The sequence below is a fragment of the Heloderma suspectum genome, chromosome 5, assembly GCF_057233095.1.
Source record: "Heloderma suspectum isolate Gila_16-S chromosome 5, 16-S_ref, whole genome shotgun sequence".
NCBI lineage: Eukaryota > Metazoa > Chordata > Lepidosauria > Squamata > Helodermatidae > Heloderma > Heloderma suspectum.
Window position 1 is genome coordinate 230,808,024 of NC_139462.1, and position 17,282 is coordinate 230,825,305.

General features: G+C 49.0%; 1 protein-coding gene across 1 annotated transcript; it reads left to right on the forward strand.

The window, feature by feature from the left end:
- Window positions 1-965: 965 nt before the first annotated feature.
- On the forward strand, window positions 966-9,425 carry LOC146345275 (cathelicidin-related peptide Oh-Cath-like). The gene is made up of 5 exons (XM_084855119.1): window positions 966-1,362; window positions 2,104-2,211; window positions 6,088-6,162; window positions 6,967-7,053; window positions 9,174-9,425. Exons 1-5 carry the CDS (start codon window positions 1,186-1,188, stop codon window positions 9,177-9,179), a joined length of 453 nt encoding a protein of 150 aa, XP_084711245.1. The 5' UTR covers window positions 966-1,185; the 3' UTR covers window positions 9,180-9,425.
- The last annotated feature ends 7,857 nt before the right edge of the window (window positions 9,426-17,282 follow it).

Consider the following 17,282-nt stretch of genomic DNA (forward strand, 5'->3'; position numbering starts at 1 on the left):
CATCACTTAACATTGGCTTACATTGAACTACATTTGCGTTCAGAGGAAGGAAGGAAGGAAGGAAGGAAGGAAGGGAGGGAGGGAGGGATGGATCAATGGATGAAGGGGATAGAGGGTGGATGGTGTGAGAGAAAAAGATGGAGGGATAAAGCAGAGAGAGGGCATGTGTGTGAGGGAGAGATAAAAGAAGGAAAGGGGGTGGATGAAGGGGATTGCGTGTGTAAAAGAGACAGAGGGGGAGAGAGAAAGAGAGTGGCTGGCTTTAGAAAACATGATAACCCACACTCAAGGGTTGAGTATGGGTTGGGTGTGGTTTGTTGTTGAACCCTGAGTTGTTGCTGAAACATGGGTTATCGTGTTGTCTGAATCCAGCCATGTTAACAAACCACAAACAACTCATAGTTCACAACCCAACAACATACTATGGGTTCTGTTCATGGGTTGTTCATGGTTAACAAACCATGGTTTGTTGGCATGGCTGGGTTCAGACAACAAGATAATGTATGTTTCAACAACTCAAACTCAACCCATACTCAACCCTTATCGTGCTGTCTGAACCCAGTCGATGTATGCTTGTGTGTGTGTGTGAGAGAGAGAGAGAGAGAGAGAATGAAATACAAGAAAGAATGAAAAATGTGTGGTGGTTGGATGAAGGGGAGAGAGTGGCAGAGAGAGAAAAGGGAAGAGAGGAAGAGGATATTCCACTTTTGGCTGAGGTTCTGCCCACAGCTGGTATATGATGGCCCCTGGCCACTTTTCCTTAAGGAAATGTGTCCCTCTACCCGAGAAGGTTGCCCACCTCTGCTTTAGCATCTATATTGTCCTTGTTATACTTGGGAGATTAGTACCAGTAGAGTTCAGTTTCTGGTCCAATGGAGCAAAGACTTCCTTGTTGCTTCAACCTTTCCTTGCATAGGTCACCCCGCCCTAATCTGTCTCTCCTTCTCCTGGACTGTTTTGGAAGAAGGACAAGAAATTTCATCAGTATTTTAAAAGACTGGCCCCAAAGAACCCCTTCCTATAGGTGGAAAAGAAAGCCACTCATCCATCTTTGGCCAGTGGGAAGGGTGGAAGCCCCAGAAGAGGGTATATTAAGACAACTTCTTCTATCCCAGAAGAGAAATAGAAAAAGAAGCAAGACAGAACTGTCTACAAAAATAACCAAGGCCCTGAGGAGGCCTCAAGATGGGGAGCTTCTGGGCAGTGCTGCTATTTGTTGGGACAGTCACTGCAGCCCCCGCGCCACTGCTCACGCCCTTGAGCTATGAGCAAGCTGTTGCCTCTGCTATCAAAATCTACAACCACAATGGACACAAGGAGTTTGCCTTCCGGCTTCTGGAAGCCGAGCCCCAGCCAGACTGGGTGAGTAGCTCCGCAAGGGCAGGGACATGTCTCTACTCGCTTGCACACTTCTGCCTACCACTTCCCTGCTGTTTTAGGGCACAGAAAAGGGGATGGTGTCATCTGCTGAATGCAAAAGGTCCCTCTGGTGTTGTGGGCCTGGAGGTGCTTGAATCTTGTGCATTCACTGTAAAGTTAGTGGGGCAGAGCCTGGCTTATTTATTCTTGTGCCTGTTTAGATGTAAAGCTTGCTCTGTTCAAAGAGCTCTGGACGGAAGAAACGCCAGCTTCACACCCTGTAGGGAATCTTCCTCCACTTCTGTATGACAGTTTTCTAGAAACTCCAAATGGTGTAAATGACTGCTACAACAACCCTGTGAGGTAGGCTAGCACAATTACCTCCATGATACAGAGAGTAGTGACTTGGCGAAAAGTGCCTTAGATGAGTTTGAAGCTGAGATGAAATTTGACACACACCAGATGAAATGAAGCTGAGATGAAATTTGACAAGCCCGCCCCCTTCGCTGAAATGAGTCCTAGAAAATAAAGCTCCTGTTGCGGCTTTTTAAAAGACTGTTTGCAGCACTGAAGTCCCCAGCTGGCAACCCTGTTGCTTATTTCTAACATACAGAAGCCAAGTTGTAAACCCGAAAAACGTTACCTAGGGCCCTGCTTCATAGGCAAACCCTACCCAGAATGGTTTTCTATTCCTGGTCAGCTGAAGGGGAGCCAATTCATCCCTTTTCCTGAATGTCTCCACAGAACCCTTCTGCTGAAACCCTCCAGAAGTTCAACTTCTCCGTCAAAGAGACCGTTTGCTGTGCATCCAAGAATCCTGATGCCAGGCAGTGTGACAGCAAAGAGGATGGGGTAAGAGCAGACTCTCGAAGGAGCCTCTCTCTTGTGTATAAGACTGCCGACTTTTTACTGCTCTCACACCTTTTACAGCAGCTGGAGATGCAGATGTGAGCCGGGTGGTGCTGTCCCTCCACATTAGCATTTTTCTCCAGTATTGACACCTTTGGATCCCCCATTTATGCTTCAAAAGCCACACTGCATTTCTCCCAAAGTGTTGCTTTCATGTTCTCTCCCCCGACCCCGTCCCGAGGTTGTCCCCATTTGTAGAGCGTCCATCACAATTGTAGCCCCATCCTGCAGGTGCGTTGCATAATTTTGCTTTGCCTTTGGTTCCTGGTTGATGATAGCATTGTATAATTCGCCACCAGTCTCCATTCCCTGCATACTTTTCAACCATTACCTGTTCCAAAACATTGTCCCTCTGCTGACTCCACCATGTTTTCCTTCTGTTGCTTTTAAAGGACTCTGCTTACTTTATGTGTTCAAGCACACATGCACGTGGAAAGACATCACGTTTCAGCTCAAGCTGATCTTTCCTTCTTTGAGTGATTCTCAGCACCAGCAAGCTATCCAAGCCCCATTCACCTGTTGACGCTTCACTCCAGCCGCCCTTCATAAAACGGCAAACAACACATCCATTGCCTCCCTCTTGTAGCAGGGTCCCTCAGGAATCTCTTTACTGGGGGGACCTTCCCCTGACACTCAGCTTCGAACATACTGGGAGATTTTGACAGGTGGTGTTTTCAAGCAGGTAACGCTACACAGGCATTTTCTTAAGTGGTACAACCCCTAGATTGCGGGGGGGGGGGGTGCTGCTGCTGCTGCTGCTGCTGCTGCTCCTGTGCCTTATCATTATTGGGCTGGATCCAGATTTAGGTGTGTGCAACTGGGCTGGCGGAAGTGAACTTACCTGCCCCCTCCTCTGCACAGCAGCCTGTTCACCCCCTGGAAATGCTATACAGAGTCAGGGTACCCTGTTGAATGGGGTGAGCTGTGGTGCGGGGGGAAACGGACTCCCTAAAAATTGGGCAGAGGCACCTTCCATGACAAGGCAAATCCTGGATCCAATGGATTATTTGTAAAATTCTAGGCCACACCTTTCAAACAAATGATCTCCAAGATGGCTTTCAATAGATAATAATACATTACAATATGTTGTTGTTGTTTATTCGGTCAGTCGCTTCCGACTCTTCGTGACTTCATGGACCAGCCCACGCCAGAGCTTCCTGTCGGCCGTCGCCACCCCCAGCTCCCCCAAGGTCGAGTCCATCACCTCCAGAATATCATCCATCCACCTTGCCCTTGGTTGGCCCCTCTTACTTTTGCCTTCCACTTTCCCTAGCATCAGCATCTTCTCCAGGGTGTCCTGTCTTCTCATGATGTGGCCAAAGTACTTCAGTTTTGCCTTTAAAATCATTCCCTCAAGTGAGCAGTCTGGCTTTATTTCCTGGAGGATGGACTGGTTTGATCTTCTTGCAGTCCAAGGCACTCTCAGAATTTTCCTCCAGCACCACAGTTCAAACGCATCTATCTTCCTTCGCTCAGCCTTCCTTATGGTCCAGCTCTCGCAGCCACAGGTTACTACGGGGAATACCATTGCTTGAACTATGCGGACCTTTGTTGTCAGTGCGATGTCTCTGCTCTTCACTATTTTATCAAGATTTGTCATTGCTGTCCCCCCAAGACGTAAACATCTTCTGATTTCCTGGCTGCAGTCAGCATCTGCAGTAATCTTTGCGCCTAGAAAGACAAAGTCTGTCACTGCCTCCACGTTTTCTTCCTCTATTTGCCAGTTATTAATCAAGCTGGTTGCCATAATCTTGGTTTTTTTGAGGTTTAACTGCAACCCAGCTTTTGCACTTTCTTCTTTCATCTTCGTCATGAGGTTCCTCAGCTCCTCCTCGCTTTCAGCCGTCAAAGTGGTATCATCTGCATAACATAAAATAGTTAGTTGCTGGGGAAGGGTGTGAGTTAAAGCCTCTCTCCAGCACCTTGGTTTTCTTACCACTGCTGCTGTCTTCACGGAGTTCTTGTCCTTATTGTTGGATAATAGGAACAACTCCGCACGCTTCCAGACACTAGGGGGTGATAGAGAATATCCTGCAGCTTGATCAGTTCCTATTTCCTGCTCCCTCCCTCCCTTTCCTCCTCCTTCTTCCTCCTTCTCCTCTGCATCAAGCACCATGTGGTCTCTCCAGAGAGGAAGTAAGTGACCATATCCCGTGCTTTCGCTCACTTTCACTCACGCACCAGGCTTTAGGGGGTGCTCGCAGTTAAGCAGCCTTCTCTGACAACATGCATAAAAGCACTAATACAGTAAATTAATTTGAACTTCTTTTGAACTGGCTCTAGCCTGCGTTTATTGCCTCCAATACTAAATGCTGTGTCACCACGAATAAAGCAACTCTACTGTAAGTCCCACCAGGCTTGCCACCACTTATGGGGGCCGGTGGCATAGCCCCCACCTACGATCTCACAGGAAGTGTATTTGTTTTCCCTTGAATGTTTTTCTTTTAAATATATATACTCATCTGCTGTATACGTTTGCGCACGTGTGTGCCTGAAAAAGACATGGGGAGGCCCAACGCTGCTCTTTGTTTGGGATTCATCCCACGGGGGCAGAAATCTGCCTGGGTACCAGGGCTTTCTCCATCTGGTTTCATCGCGGGATTAGATTGGGCTCCTTTACGCAGTTGTTTCTATCTCGTTATATTCTGTTCCTCACCTTTTCCTGGGGCGGCCAGCGTTCTGCAAAAAGACACTGCACACACTGGGGGCATCATGAAATTTCCTCCCTGTTCCTGTTCCTTTCCCTCCCCTCCCAGGTTACTGGTGGTTTGGTTGTGATTGCCACACATTCCGGGTGGAGAGCAGCCTCCGCTGAACTGCCCGACCCGGCCCCTGCGGCTCCCCAGTGAACTGCCGGCAGGCTGTTCTGTGTTGTGGAGGAAGCAGCCGAAGTTGGGAGCAAAGGCCGGTGCGTTGCATTTAGTCCTGGCACAGCAGCAAGCTGGCATGGCAGCAAGCCAGCAGGTCGGTGTACTGACCTGCCCACCACCCTGACGTGATTGTCAGCATCATCAGGACCGCACCCCAACAACCCCAAACAAAGCAGGTTTTTTGCAGTACAGGAGAAGGCCACGGTGCTCCTGTTGCGCAGGCTGAAAAAGTACCGCATTTTTTCCATTTGCGGATAACACAGGATAGGCGGGAGGAAATGGCAGGAAAAGCCCTAGAGGCTTATGATGTCATGGAATGGACCCACAAACTTCCGTGAGTGGCCAGTCATGAATGTGCGATAAATGGCAGGTGTAGAGATAGCCTTTCTCTTAGCATCTCCCAGTGGTAGGGCACGGGTCAGCAAGCTGCAGCCTTAATGCTGTATGTGGCCGTCAGCAGAATTTAATGTGGTCCTCTGCGTGCCATTAGGTCAGCGTTCTGGCAAGAGTGACCTGTCCCATCCCTGGAAGCCTGCTGGGTGGGAAGGAAGAAGGAGAGGGAGAGAAACGGGTGTCCTGTTTGTTTTATTGTTCATTGTTTTTAACTTGTTTTAAAACCGTTTTAAAGGTTTTATATAATGTTTTTTTCATGCTGTGAACTGCATGCAGTAATTGAACTGTAATAAATGAATGAAGGGGGGGCATACCCCCTTTTGCCTCTGGCCCTGCTCACGGATGGCTTCAGCCCCCACAGCCCTTGACAGATTCTCCACAAGGGAATGGAGCCCTAGACAGAAAAAAGGTCCCCCCGCCCCCGCCCCCTGCGGAAGGGACTGTTGCCGTTTAAGCGCAGCTGTTTCACCCTGTTCTGGAGAAGGAAGGAAGCACAAGGCGGCAGTCTCCCACGTTCGAAGTGTCTCAAGAGCAACTTTCTGCTGAAATCACCCAGGAGTCCAGCAAAGAGACGGTCTGCTGTGCATCCAAGGAGCCTGACGCCAGCACGTGTGACGACAAAGAGGGTGGGGTAAGAGCTCCTTCTCCCTTGTTTATAAGACTGCCAACTTTCTGCTGCTCCTGCGCCTAGCCCTCCACAGAGGAAAGGTTGCCCACCTCTCTGGAAGGCACTGCTGCCATCCAGTCAGTGGAGGCTGGTGGCTCCAATGTCAGTGGGGCATTGAACTCGCTCCGGGTTTCAGTCAGAACCAAGCTCGCAGTTTGGATTGCTCCTTTAGGGTTCTGACTGAAACTCGGAGTGGACTCACCGCCCCGCTGACATCGGAGCCGCCAGCCTCCACTGCATTTAAACACTACTGGTTCGCCCCACTTCTGAAGGGGGAGGAAAAAACAGGCGACACTCCCCCCCTTTTGAAGTGCCCCTCAGTAGTATTTTATGGGGACCCTTTTCTTGAAGCCTGGCTCTGAACGTACACGGAGATTTTGACTATGGGAGGGAATGGGGTTTTTCAAAGAAGCAATGCATTATCATCAAAGGGACCGTGGAGATGAGCTGTGGGAGCCTGGGAAAGGCTATGTTTCTGTGGGGTTGGTCTGCGCAGGACAACAAGGAAAAGGAAGCTGCCTTTCCCGGGAAGAAGGCCTGAGTGGAGGCACGTTCACCCTGACGGGAGCCCTGTCGTGCCCTGCTCGGTGTTTGAGTGGCCTGCAACGGAAGAGGCCTACGGTGGCAGCACAGGCCAAGTTCAACCTCTGCTGACGCCTTCTTCTGCCCTGGAGGTGGGATGGCAGTGGGGAAGCGAGCGAGAGCTTCTTTTGCTCAGGGCTGCCGTCGTTATCTGATATTCACGACGCTTCATCTCTCCTCCGACAGACCTCCATGGAGTGCACCGGATCCTATCTTTTTCAGAAGGATCCATTGATAGTCCAAACTTCTGTTTCGTGTGACGATCATCAGAAGGTACTTCCTTGGCCCGTCTAGACAGCCTTTCCTTTTTCTCCTTTTGCGTATGGAGCAGGAGGCTGCCAGAATCCATAAGGGGAGGGGACCAAGGTTCCTGCAATAGAACTCGTCAGTCTACCCCTTCAGATACAAAGGACTCCTCCTGAGGGGCTTGGTGGGCTTTAGAACAGGTTCCGAGCGCACACACACACGCTGGGGGCCTGTTTCCACCAGTGATTTACTCCAAACTGGCTGCGTGTGGAGGTCGTTGGGGATACATGACATCGTGGCCATCCAGCAGCCGCCCCGGACCTTACTGAGGAAAAAACGGATTTCCTGAGATGGCTTAAAGTCCGATCCTTTTCCTCAAGTCAGGTTCTCCCCAGTATAGTTGCCGTGTGCCCCGACCCCCGCATTGACTTCAGGTATGCTAGCCCTGCCCAGGGGTGTGCCTTTCACTGGGACCCCGGTCAAGGGGTGTTCCCTGTCCCTGTGTTTCCCAGCACAAACCAATTACTCAGAATTAACTCCCATTGTGCTCAATGAAGCTTGTCCCCTGAATGCCCACACCAGAACTTACAGAGATCCCCCTCAATTGACATGGCACAGTTTAAAGCCCAATTCCCTAAGTGCGGTAAAGCGCGATCTCGAGGCTCCGATTCTCCTTTGTTTGGTTTATTGGATTTCGAAGAAACTACTTGGACCTTTTGTTACAGAGATCCTGTGGGTTAAAATGGGAGCTGGTTTCTGTCTTTGTGTTCTCACCTCCCCTTTCCCAGCACAAGCATGTGTGTGTCTACTCGGAAGTAACTCCCATTGTGCCCAATGAGGCTTGCTCCTGAAATGCAGGTGCATCTGGACTTTCAGGGGAAAGGAGAAAGAGGGGAAGCCTCTCTTATTGGTTGAGCAGCCCCTGCCAGTCAGATGACGTTCACTCCAACCCCCACCCCCACTAGGAAGTATGTTCTGTGAAGCAATTTTTACTGGTGCGGAGCATTTGCTTGTGGAGCCCTGCATGGACCAAATTGCAGCAAAGATGATTCCTTTTTTAAAAAATCCGGAACTTCACCATTAGCTTCTCCTTCCATTGTCGTGGAAACACAGCCAGAGCTTTGCTGGCCTGTCTACTTCTGTTTTCCAAAATGGTGGCAGGCACATTTGAGCATATGCAGTGTGAGGGAAGGGATCCTGCTCCCCCACCCCTTTTTTAAATGGACCTAGTGCGCCTGAGTATGTGCATAATTCCTTTCCTGAACTCAGAGAAAGTTGGTTTTTTTCTTTTAAGAAATCAACGTAAGGGCAGGGTGCATCTGAGCATGTGCAGAATCCTTCCTGAATGGATACCCTTTAAAAAAAGAAGAAGCCCATATTACAGAAAGGAAGGAAATAGTGAGAAAACACACTCATTTCCCCAGCTTTATAATGTCCTGTTCTGATGAGAGGAGAATGAACTCCTGGCTTGACCAGGGAAACTGAAGCTCTGTGGCTGTCAGGGGGCCCTAGCCGGCCTCTTTCAGTCTATTCCAGTAGCCAACTCCAGACACAGACAAAGGATTCTTTTCAAGGCTTTATTCCTTTTACAACTTAATAACTCTATCACCAGCGACTAAGCTATGAACAGCAGACTAACCTATGCCCCGGGTTGGAAACAGTTGGTCTCCGTTTGAATGAGAATCACTTGCAGACCCTGAACTTATGGGCTAGGGAGAGTCCCTCCCCTTTTCCCTTGGGTCCTCTGGATGCGACTGTTGCTTGCGCGCCAAACGGGCGCTACGCCTCCTTTCCGCGCCCTCCATAGCTCGTCGCTCTTTGCATCTGCGTTGAGCATCCAGCCAGCCCTCCTCCCACGCTCTTTCACTCCCAGGACCGCTATCTATGTCTGGAATGCCGGCCGGAGGAATCTCTGCCAGCTGCAGTGCCTGGGAGGGATGAGCGCGCTCCTCTCCCACGGACGGCTGTTCCTCCTCAGAATCAGAGCTGCTCTGAGGTTCTATGGGCTCAGTGTCCACCCTGACAGTGGCAACCTTGTGTAGACCTACAGGAATCCAAAGATGCATTGGTTTTGTGCAGAAACAAATTCAGGACAAACGCACAGACTCGTGCTCTGCTTGTGCTCACCAGCTTGTCTTTCTTCCCAGGTCTAGCCAAATGGGTTCCAAAGGACAACCGCGGGTGGAGCAACCTGGCAGGGGCAGGACCCATCACCACTGCACGTGGAGACAAAAGCCCAGAAGAGGGGTGTCGGAAACACCGTCCCGCTGGGCTCACTGCTAAAGCGACACCACAAAGTTTGGCTTTGGAAGTTCTGCCTTGCTTCCTACGTTGCTCCTTTCTCACCACTTGTGCAGATCCATTTCATAAGGTTTGGATGTATAATAAAATGCCCTTCGAAAACAATCGTCTTCCACACTGCTTCCTTCCAGAATCTCAACTCCAGGGCTGTCTGGTTGCCAGAGTGTTTCTGCCTCTGGGTCTGCTTTTGGGATGGAGACAGCTCTAGTTGCCCTGGCTGATGAACTATGCCAGGAACTAGACAGGAGGGATGTGCCCATCACCTTTGACCACGATATTCTTCTGGGTTGGGACTCAGAGGCACCGACTTAGGATGGCTCTGTTCTTTCTTGCAGGTCCTGCTTGTGTAGTTGCAGCACCACCACACACATACCACAGGGAGGCATCAGCAAGCTTGGGCGAACCCCAGTGTTTGCAGAAGCCCCAAAAAACTTTAGACTTCCCCCAAAAAACAGCACAATGAGCCTTGAGCATGCTCAGTAGCCACAGAATGCTGAGGGTCTGTTGTGGGAGGGGGAACAGAACACGTGTGTGTGTGAATAAAATGGAGTATCCTGGAAATGGGCATCTGGAAATGGGCATGGCTGGCAGGCTGGAACCCTGAGCAGGAGCACTCCATGCTGCAACATTTTGTTGCAGTTCTCACTGGTTTTGAATGCACAAAGCAAGAGCGCAGCAAGCACTGTGTGTTGTCCTTTCGCTTTGTAAAGTCAAAGCCTATTGGCGGATCAGAGGTATTCCAGTTCACTTCTGGCAAAATTACTCTGTGCTCAGCGGTCCCGAGCTTGTGCTGTTTCTGAAGAGCATGAGAAGTGCCTTGCTAGATCAAACTGAGGCACACCCAGTCCCAGGACTCTTTGCAAGAAGCCTTGCAGCCCGTGAGCACAATGTGGTCTGCCAGAAATTCGTGATTGGGTCCTTTGATTATTCCTGTTGCAGAGAGAGGCAGCAGGACGATCCACCTTTAGGACAGGCTACTTGTTGCATCCTTGCATAACTCGTTCTTGCCTTGACTTTAATCAGGAGGCACAGTCGCTTATGGGCTTTTCTATGGATTAGGATCTGAAGGAACTCCTGTTCCTGTTCCAGCCTGCCCCTGTGCTGAAAACATCTTGGTAGGGTCTCCTATGAGTGCCCCCACCATCTCAAGTGAGATGAGTGGCAACCAGGGAGAGGGCCTTTTTGGTGGTTGCACCCTATCTCTGGATTTCTCTCCCTAAGAAAGCTTGCCCAAAGCCTCCTTTCTTTAAGGCCTTTTCAGTAACGGTCAAGAGACCATTGTTGTTCTTCTGGTCTTCTTCCACCTGAAGAAGTTTTTACCATGGATTTTCACTTCTGCTTTTACCGTGGGCCCCATCTACACCAGGCTTTTACTCCGGGGCAGGGACAAGTTGAGGTCCCTTCCTTGTGATAGATGACACAGTCGCATCTTCGCAGCCATCCGTGGTTTTCGCCTCGAAAATGCGGAGTTCCAAGGAGTCGTTTTACTGCGATTTTGGGGTTTTGCTGTGGGTTTCCCCGCGGTTGTGGGCCATCTGTTCCTTCCCCAAACCGACTTCACATTTTGCAGTGGGCATGCTGTAGGTGTGAGTAGTGCCTGCATCACTCTGTTATGCCCTTTTATTCCCCCCATCCTTTCGCAGCTGCACAGTTACAGAGGCACAGAGGGTCGTTTCCATATTTAATCACACTTTCGCACATATTTGCAGCTTTGTATCTTTGCAACGGTTGTGGATTCAGTATCCAAGGGCTGGGGGGGGGGGGTCTTGGGGAAGGAACAACATTGCTCTGGCTACCATTTTGAAGTGATGGCTAGGCATGTAGCGCTCATGCTTGTGAGTGCAAACCATCGCGAGGGTCTCAGGCTGGGGAACTGACAAACTGATGGTACAGAAATGAAGGAGCACAAAACACCCACTTTTTACCTAAAAAGGGACAGAAAGACACAGCAGAGCCCCTCAAATACAAAACGGCCACTGAAGTGTCGCACCCCCACACTCACGGGACTTCACAGCTGCGCATTTCAGTATAATGGCAAAAAAAAGGGCACAGCGAGTCTGTTAGGGAAACGCTCAGTACATCGGGAGTTATCGCAGGGCATGCTGACTCGAAGCTGCATTGCTGCACAGTTGCAACGGGGTGGGGGATCAAAGCGGTGCCATATAGATGCGGCCCTGGTGTGTTAATGGGTTTGCTGTATTTTCATGCTATTATTAACTTTGTAAACTGCTCTTATAGCTTTATATTGAAAGGTGGTATAAAAACCTAGCTGGTAAATAAAATACTGCAGAAATCTAAGGTGGGGTGTGTGTGTCTCCTCCTCCTTTTAGATGTAAGAATGAAACATTTGAATGAAAAGTGTTAATTCAGAAAAAGCACTCTGCAGTACAACTCTATACATGTCTACTTAGAAGTAAGCCCCATTGAGTTTAATGGGATCTACAAATACGTGCGTGTAGGAATGCAGCCTTAGCCATCAGAAACATTTCCATTTCCACTTTTATGAGTCTCTATTCTGCAGCCAAAACTCTGCCAAAATTTCATAGAATAGTAGGGTTGGAAGGGGCCTACAAGGCCATCGAGTCCAACCCCCAACTTTTCATACTCTCCTCTATGTCCAGTGCTCAGAGGCGAGTGCTGATGCTTATGTAGGCAAAACAGCACCACAACACACAAGAGGGCAGTATCAGCTGGCACAGGGAAACCCCAAGGTTTTCAGAAGTACAAAAAAATCTGGTGGAAAAAAAACCCTAAGGGGGTGGGCGGAGTGGACCGACCTCCAAACAGCCCAATGAGAATTAAGTATACTCAGTGGCCACATAATGCAGACTGGGGCTGGGATGGAAGTGGGAATGTGGTATCCTGGAGGAGGGCATGACTGCCTGGTTGGAACACCTAAGGAGCATTTTGCACTGCAACATTGTGTTGTAGGTCCTGCTTCTGATTCTGCATTCCACAACCATTTCCAGAGAGAGAGAGAGAGAGAGAGAGAGGTCAGTGCTGTTTCAGATGTGAGTGTATGCCGCCATCTTCAGGTCATTCTGTATAACTACAACCTTACAGTTTTAAAGTCCTATAAAGGGAACATTTCCAAAGAAGGGCAACGCCAAAGAGTGTTCAAACTACCGCACAATTGCGCTCATTTCACATGCCAGCAAGGTGATGCTCAAAATCCTACAAGCTAGGCTTCAGCAGTATGCGAACCGAGAACTACCAGAAGCACAAGCTGGGTTTCAAAGAGGCAGAGGAACTAGAGATCAAATCGCCAACATTCGCTGCATCATGGAGAAAGCAAGAGAATTCCAGAAAAACGTCTATTTCTGCTTCATTGACTACGCTAAAGCCTTTGATTGTGTGGATCACAACAAACTCTGGCAAATTCTGAAAGTGATGGGAGTACCAGACCACCTTACCTGTCTCCTGAGAAACCTGTACGAGGGTCAAGAAGCAACAGTAAGAACCAGAGATGGTACAACCGATTGGTTCAAAATTGGGAAAGGAGTACGACAAGGCTGCATATTGTCACCCTGCTTATTTAACTTATATGCAGAGTACATCATGAGAAATGCTGGGTTGGATGAATCAGAGGTCGGAATTAAGATTGCTGGGAGAATTATCAACAACCTCCGATATGCAGACGATACCACCCTAATGGCAGAAAGTGAAGAGGATCTAAAGAGCCTCTTGTTGAGGGTGAAAGAGGAGAGTGCCAAAGCTGGTTTGAAACTCAACATTAAAAAAACGAAGATCATGGCATCTGGCCCCATCACTTCCTGGCATATAGAAGGGGAAGAAATGGAAGCAGTGACAGATTTTACTTTCTTGGGCTCCAAGATCACCGCAGACGGTGACCCAGTGGCTGTGACCCAGTGCGAGGCCGTGATCAGACTGTTGGACAGGGACGTGGCTCTGAGTCCCCACTCAGCCACGAAGCTCACTGGGCGACTTTGGGCCAGTCACTGACTCTCAGCCTGACCCACCTTGCAGGGTTGTTGTGAGGATGAGATGGAGAGGCAGAGGACTGTGTAGGCCGCCTTGGGTTCCTTGCAAGAGGGGAAAAGGCGGGATATGAATGTAATGACGGTGATGGCGATGATGATATGAGCCTTGATAGATCAATGACCCCTTCAGGATCAGAGGTGGTAGCATAGCAGTTGCACTCCTGTCCTGCCTGTGGCTTTCCCAGAGGCCTCCAGCTGGCCACACTGGGAAACAGGATGCTGGAGGAGTTAGGCGTTGGGTCTGATCCAGTATGGCTCTTCTCCTTCTCCATGTTCAGTGACAGAATACCTCTGACTCCCAGCTGCTGGAGACAAACTGGGGGCGGCCCTCTTCTTCATGCGCTGCAGGATGTCTGCACCCTTGAGCACTGTGTGGCAAGCGGAAATGCACCAGGTGGAGCTTTCTTCATCTCTGCATCCCGACAAAAGCTCCATCTGCTGAATTTCTCCATCTCGCACATCTACTAAAGGCGCAGGAGAAAAATGCTGGCAACCCTGCAGAGGCCTTGGTGGGTGGGGTGATAAAAATGTTTTGGGGAAAAGGCCAATGAAGTTCTCTTCCCTGGGAACCCCAGAGTTTATCAGCTACAGAAAGTAGTGGCTAGCGTGCGCTGTTCTCAGCCCTATGTCCTGCTGCCAGAAAAGCAAACCCCATTTTCAGACCCCGTGCTGTGCCTGAGATCAGTGGAAGCATTTCAAGGCATTAGGGGCACAATCCTATGCATGTTTAGACAGAAAATAGTCATACAACTCCCAGCATTCCCCCACCAGCCACGCTGATGGGAGATTGCTAGGAGTTGTAGGACTTTTTTCTGCCTAAACATGCATAGGACTGCACCCTTAATCTGAAATATTGGAGGATGTGTGTTACCTGCAGGTTGTGTGGGGAAGTCTCTGAACAGCCGTAGAATTTTATTGCCGCTGCAAGCCTACGTGTGCTTACCTGGAGTAAGCCCTATTGAACATGGTGGGACTTACTACAGAACAAACATGCACATGATTGCGCTGTATGCCACCTACAGCCTAAGCCTACCCATGTTTTCTTATGAGTAAGTGAGACTAACGGAACTTACTGCAAATTCAAAATACAATTTGCAGACGATTGCAGCATTAAAGGCTTTCTTTAAGCACAGTGTTCCATCTTTGTTTTTCTGTTCCAAGATGCATCTGTGCACCTTACCTCTTGGCTGATTTCGCTATAATGGGTCAGGGATGTTCTTAAGAACTGTTCCAAGCAGAGTACCCCATGTGTCTGTCTGAGTCTTAAGTGTTTTCCAGGCTGGAGGCCAGAGAGCACTTCATCTTCAAACTGGCTGGCTGGTGAACTGAGGAATAAAAGTGCTGCAGAGAGCCTTGGCAATTAATTTGGGGACTAGAGAACCCAGGTAGATTGTTTTATCTTCTGTTTCACTCAACTGTTTCATTTTTATTCTTTTATCCTTTTTTAAATGATTAGTTTGCTCACTCATGCCCCTGGTATCATAAGGATGAAAGGTAGATTTAAAATATTTTAAATAAGTGATCAAAATAATAATACTAGATACATGCAAGAGTCTCCCATGGACTCGGTTCATATTTTTGCACAGGTTTTGGTACTAGTGTACAAAGCCCTAAACAACTTGGGACCAGGATACCCAAGAGAGCTCCTTCTCCTTTATCAACCTGCCCAGTCACTGAGATCATCAGATGGGATGCTCCTGGCCTTTCCGCATGGACCAGCGGCCCGACTGCAGTCCACCCTGAGAATAGCCTTTAGTGTGGTGGCTCCCGTCCTGTGAAACTCCCTGCCTCTGCCTCTGGAGGTGAGACAGATGCCAATGCTGGGTTGTTTTTGGCGCCTCCTGAAAACAGCTCTTTTCCTGGAAGCCTTCCTTGGTTGACCAGTCTCAGTGTCATTGGCACTCTGTTTTTTAAAGAATAATTTTAACATCATGTTTCTTCTTTTTATCTTTTGTTCATTTTATCTCTTGTTGTTCATTGCTCTGGAATCTGTTTAGATGTGGAGCGGTATACAAATGTTGTAAATAAATAAATATCCATAATTGTGACCTTTTCTGCTCTGATCTGCCCATGTCACACCTCAGCCCCCTCACCTCTCTCCAAGACTCCACTGCCAAAATGGTTCACCTCACCCATTGCTCAGGCCACGTGATGCTCCTTAACTCCCTGCACTGCCTTCCTGTCCCTCCTGGATCTTTACCTTCAAAGCCTACTGTGCCCTTGCTCCTTCCTTAGCTCTGCAGTCATACCTCGATATAACCCTGCTTGTGACCCTCCTTCCTCCACCATCTGAAGGTCTCTTGCTCTCTCAAAAGACTCCACCTTTTCTCCCTTGCTGCCCCGTATGCCTGGAACTGCTGCCCAGCACACATGGGCGATGCCACCTCTCTTCCTTCCTTCCTCATCCTTCTTGAAACCCACCTTTTATGTGAAGCCTTTGCCACAATCCCTTAATCACCATACCCTGTTGCAGAGGGTGAACCTTTTGCTGCCCGGGGCCAAATTCCAATTTGGGAAGGGTCTCAGGGGCCGCATTCCAGGAGTGGGTATAGCCAACAGCACGGGGTGGGGCCAAGGACTGATGTCATTCTCACCTATGTGGACATTTTCCCAGCAAGCAGACAGTACAGCTCAATTCTAAGCAAGTCTACTCAGGAGTAAACCCCAGTGCAACAACTGTCATGCACCACTCAATTCTATGCAGAGTATTGAATGTTTAACTGCCTTTAAACATCCTCTTCTCTCTGATCACTACTGGGAGATAACAGCAGAAGAAGCCTGTGGGCCAGCGGAGGCACCCCAGGGGCCACATCTGGCCTACGGGTCCCCATCCCCACCTACTGTAACTAACCCCTGATAGGTACAACTGAAATAAATGCACTTGCTTCCCCTTTACTCCTGCCTCCATTTCTGTCCTCCTCTTCCTCTGTTGTCTTGCCTACATTGGATTAATGGATGCACCCGATCTCATCTGATCTTGTTAGCTAAGCAGGATCAGCCCTGGTTAGTACTTGGATGGGAGACGGCCTGGGAATCAGGCTTCCTGCATTGAGCAAGGGGTTGGACTCGATGGTCTTGCAGGACCCTTCCAACCCTACGGTTCTGTGATTCTATGACCGTACATTTCACAGGGCAGCGATCTGTCCTCTTGTACTGTGTAAAGCACCATGCAGCCTGTGTCGCTGTATGTCTCAATCAATCAGGAATAACAAGGGGCACGAGAAGCCTTCATGTGGGCTGGTGATCCACATTTTACAAGCTCTAGCTGGAAGCTTTTAAAAATATAATTTTTATTGAGTTTTAATCGCATGTTTTCAACGTAATCAATGAGCACATAAAAATATTCTAACAAAACGCAAACACAGGAAATCTTTAAATTAAAAGTGGTGGTGGTGCAACCCGCCTCCCAACCCTGCATATCTCTGGGGTTCTTGGGACATGCAAGCGGGCCTCTAGGAGTGATCGAAGAGGTGGGCAAGCTCGTATGGGAGGAGGCAGGCCTTCAGATATCCCGGCCATTCAGGTCTGTAGAGCACTTTAAACAGTGCTTTTGATTTATATCGAAAGTGGTGGTGCCCTGGCGAGGTAACATCACCTTCCGGAGGCCTGCGGCTCTTTTGGTATCAGGCAAAACCGCTCTTGTTTACCCAGGCATTTCAATCTGTTGCAAACTGATGTTACGGCTTTTATTTATGTATTTATTTATTGCATGTATACCCCGCCTTTTTTCCTCTTGCAAGAAACCCAAGGCGGCTTCCACGATCCTCCTCCTCTCCCTTTTATCCTGTCCCCCAAAGCCTAAGAAATGGCGGAGGGTGGTATTAAAATGTTCTAAATGAAGTGTGAACGATTCTTCTGTATGCCGTCTTGGATTCCACGATGGAAGAATGGTGGCAATATTAATAAAATGAATACGAATCGTCGCCGTAAACCCGGGAACCAGGGCCGATTCCG

What these genes read in the sequence shown, in the direction of transcription:
- LOC146345275 (XM_084855119.1), top strand. Translation starts at nt 1,186, where the DNA reads ATGGGGAGCTTCTGGGCAGTGCTGCTATTTGTTGGGACAGTCACTGCA. An exon ending in CCGAGCCCCAGCCAGACTGG is followed by an intron (nt 1,363 to 2,103) that starts GTGAGTAGCTCC and finishes ATGTCTCCACAG; the next exon opens with AACCCTTCTGCTGAAACCCT. An exon ending in GTGACAGCAAAGAGGATGGG is followed by an intron (nt 2,212 to 6,087) that starts GTAAGAGCAGAC and finishes GAAATCACCCAG; the next exon opens with GAGTCCAGCAAAGAGACGGT.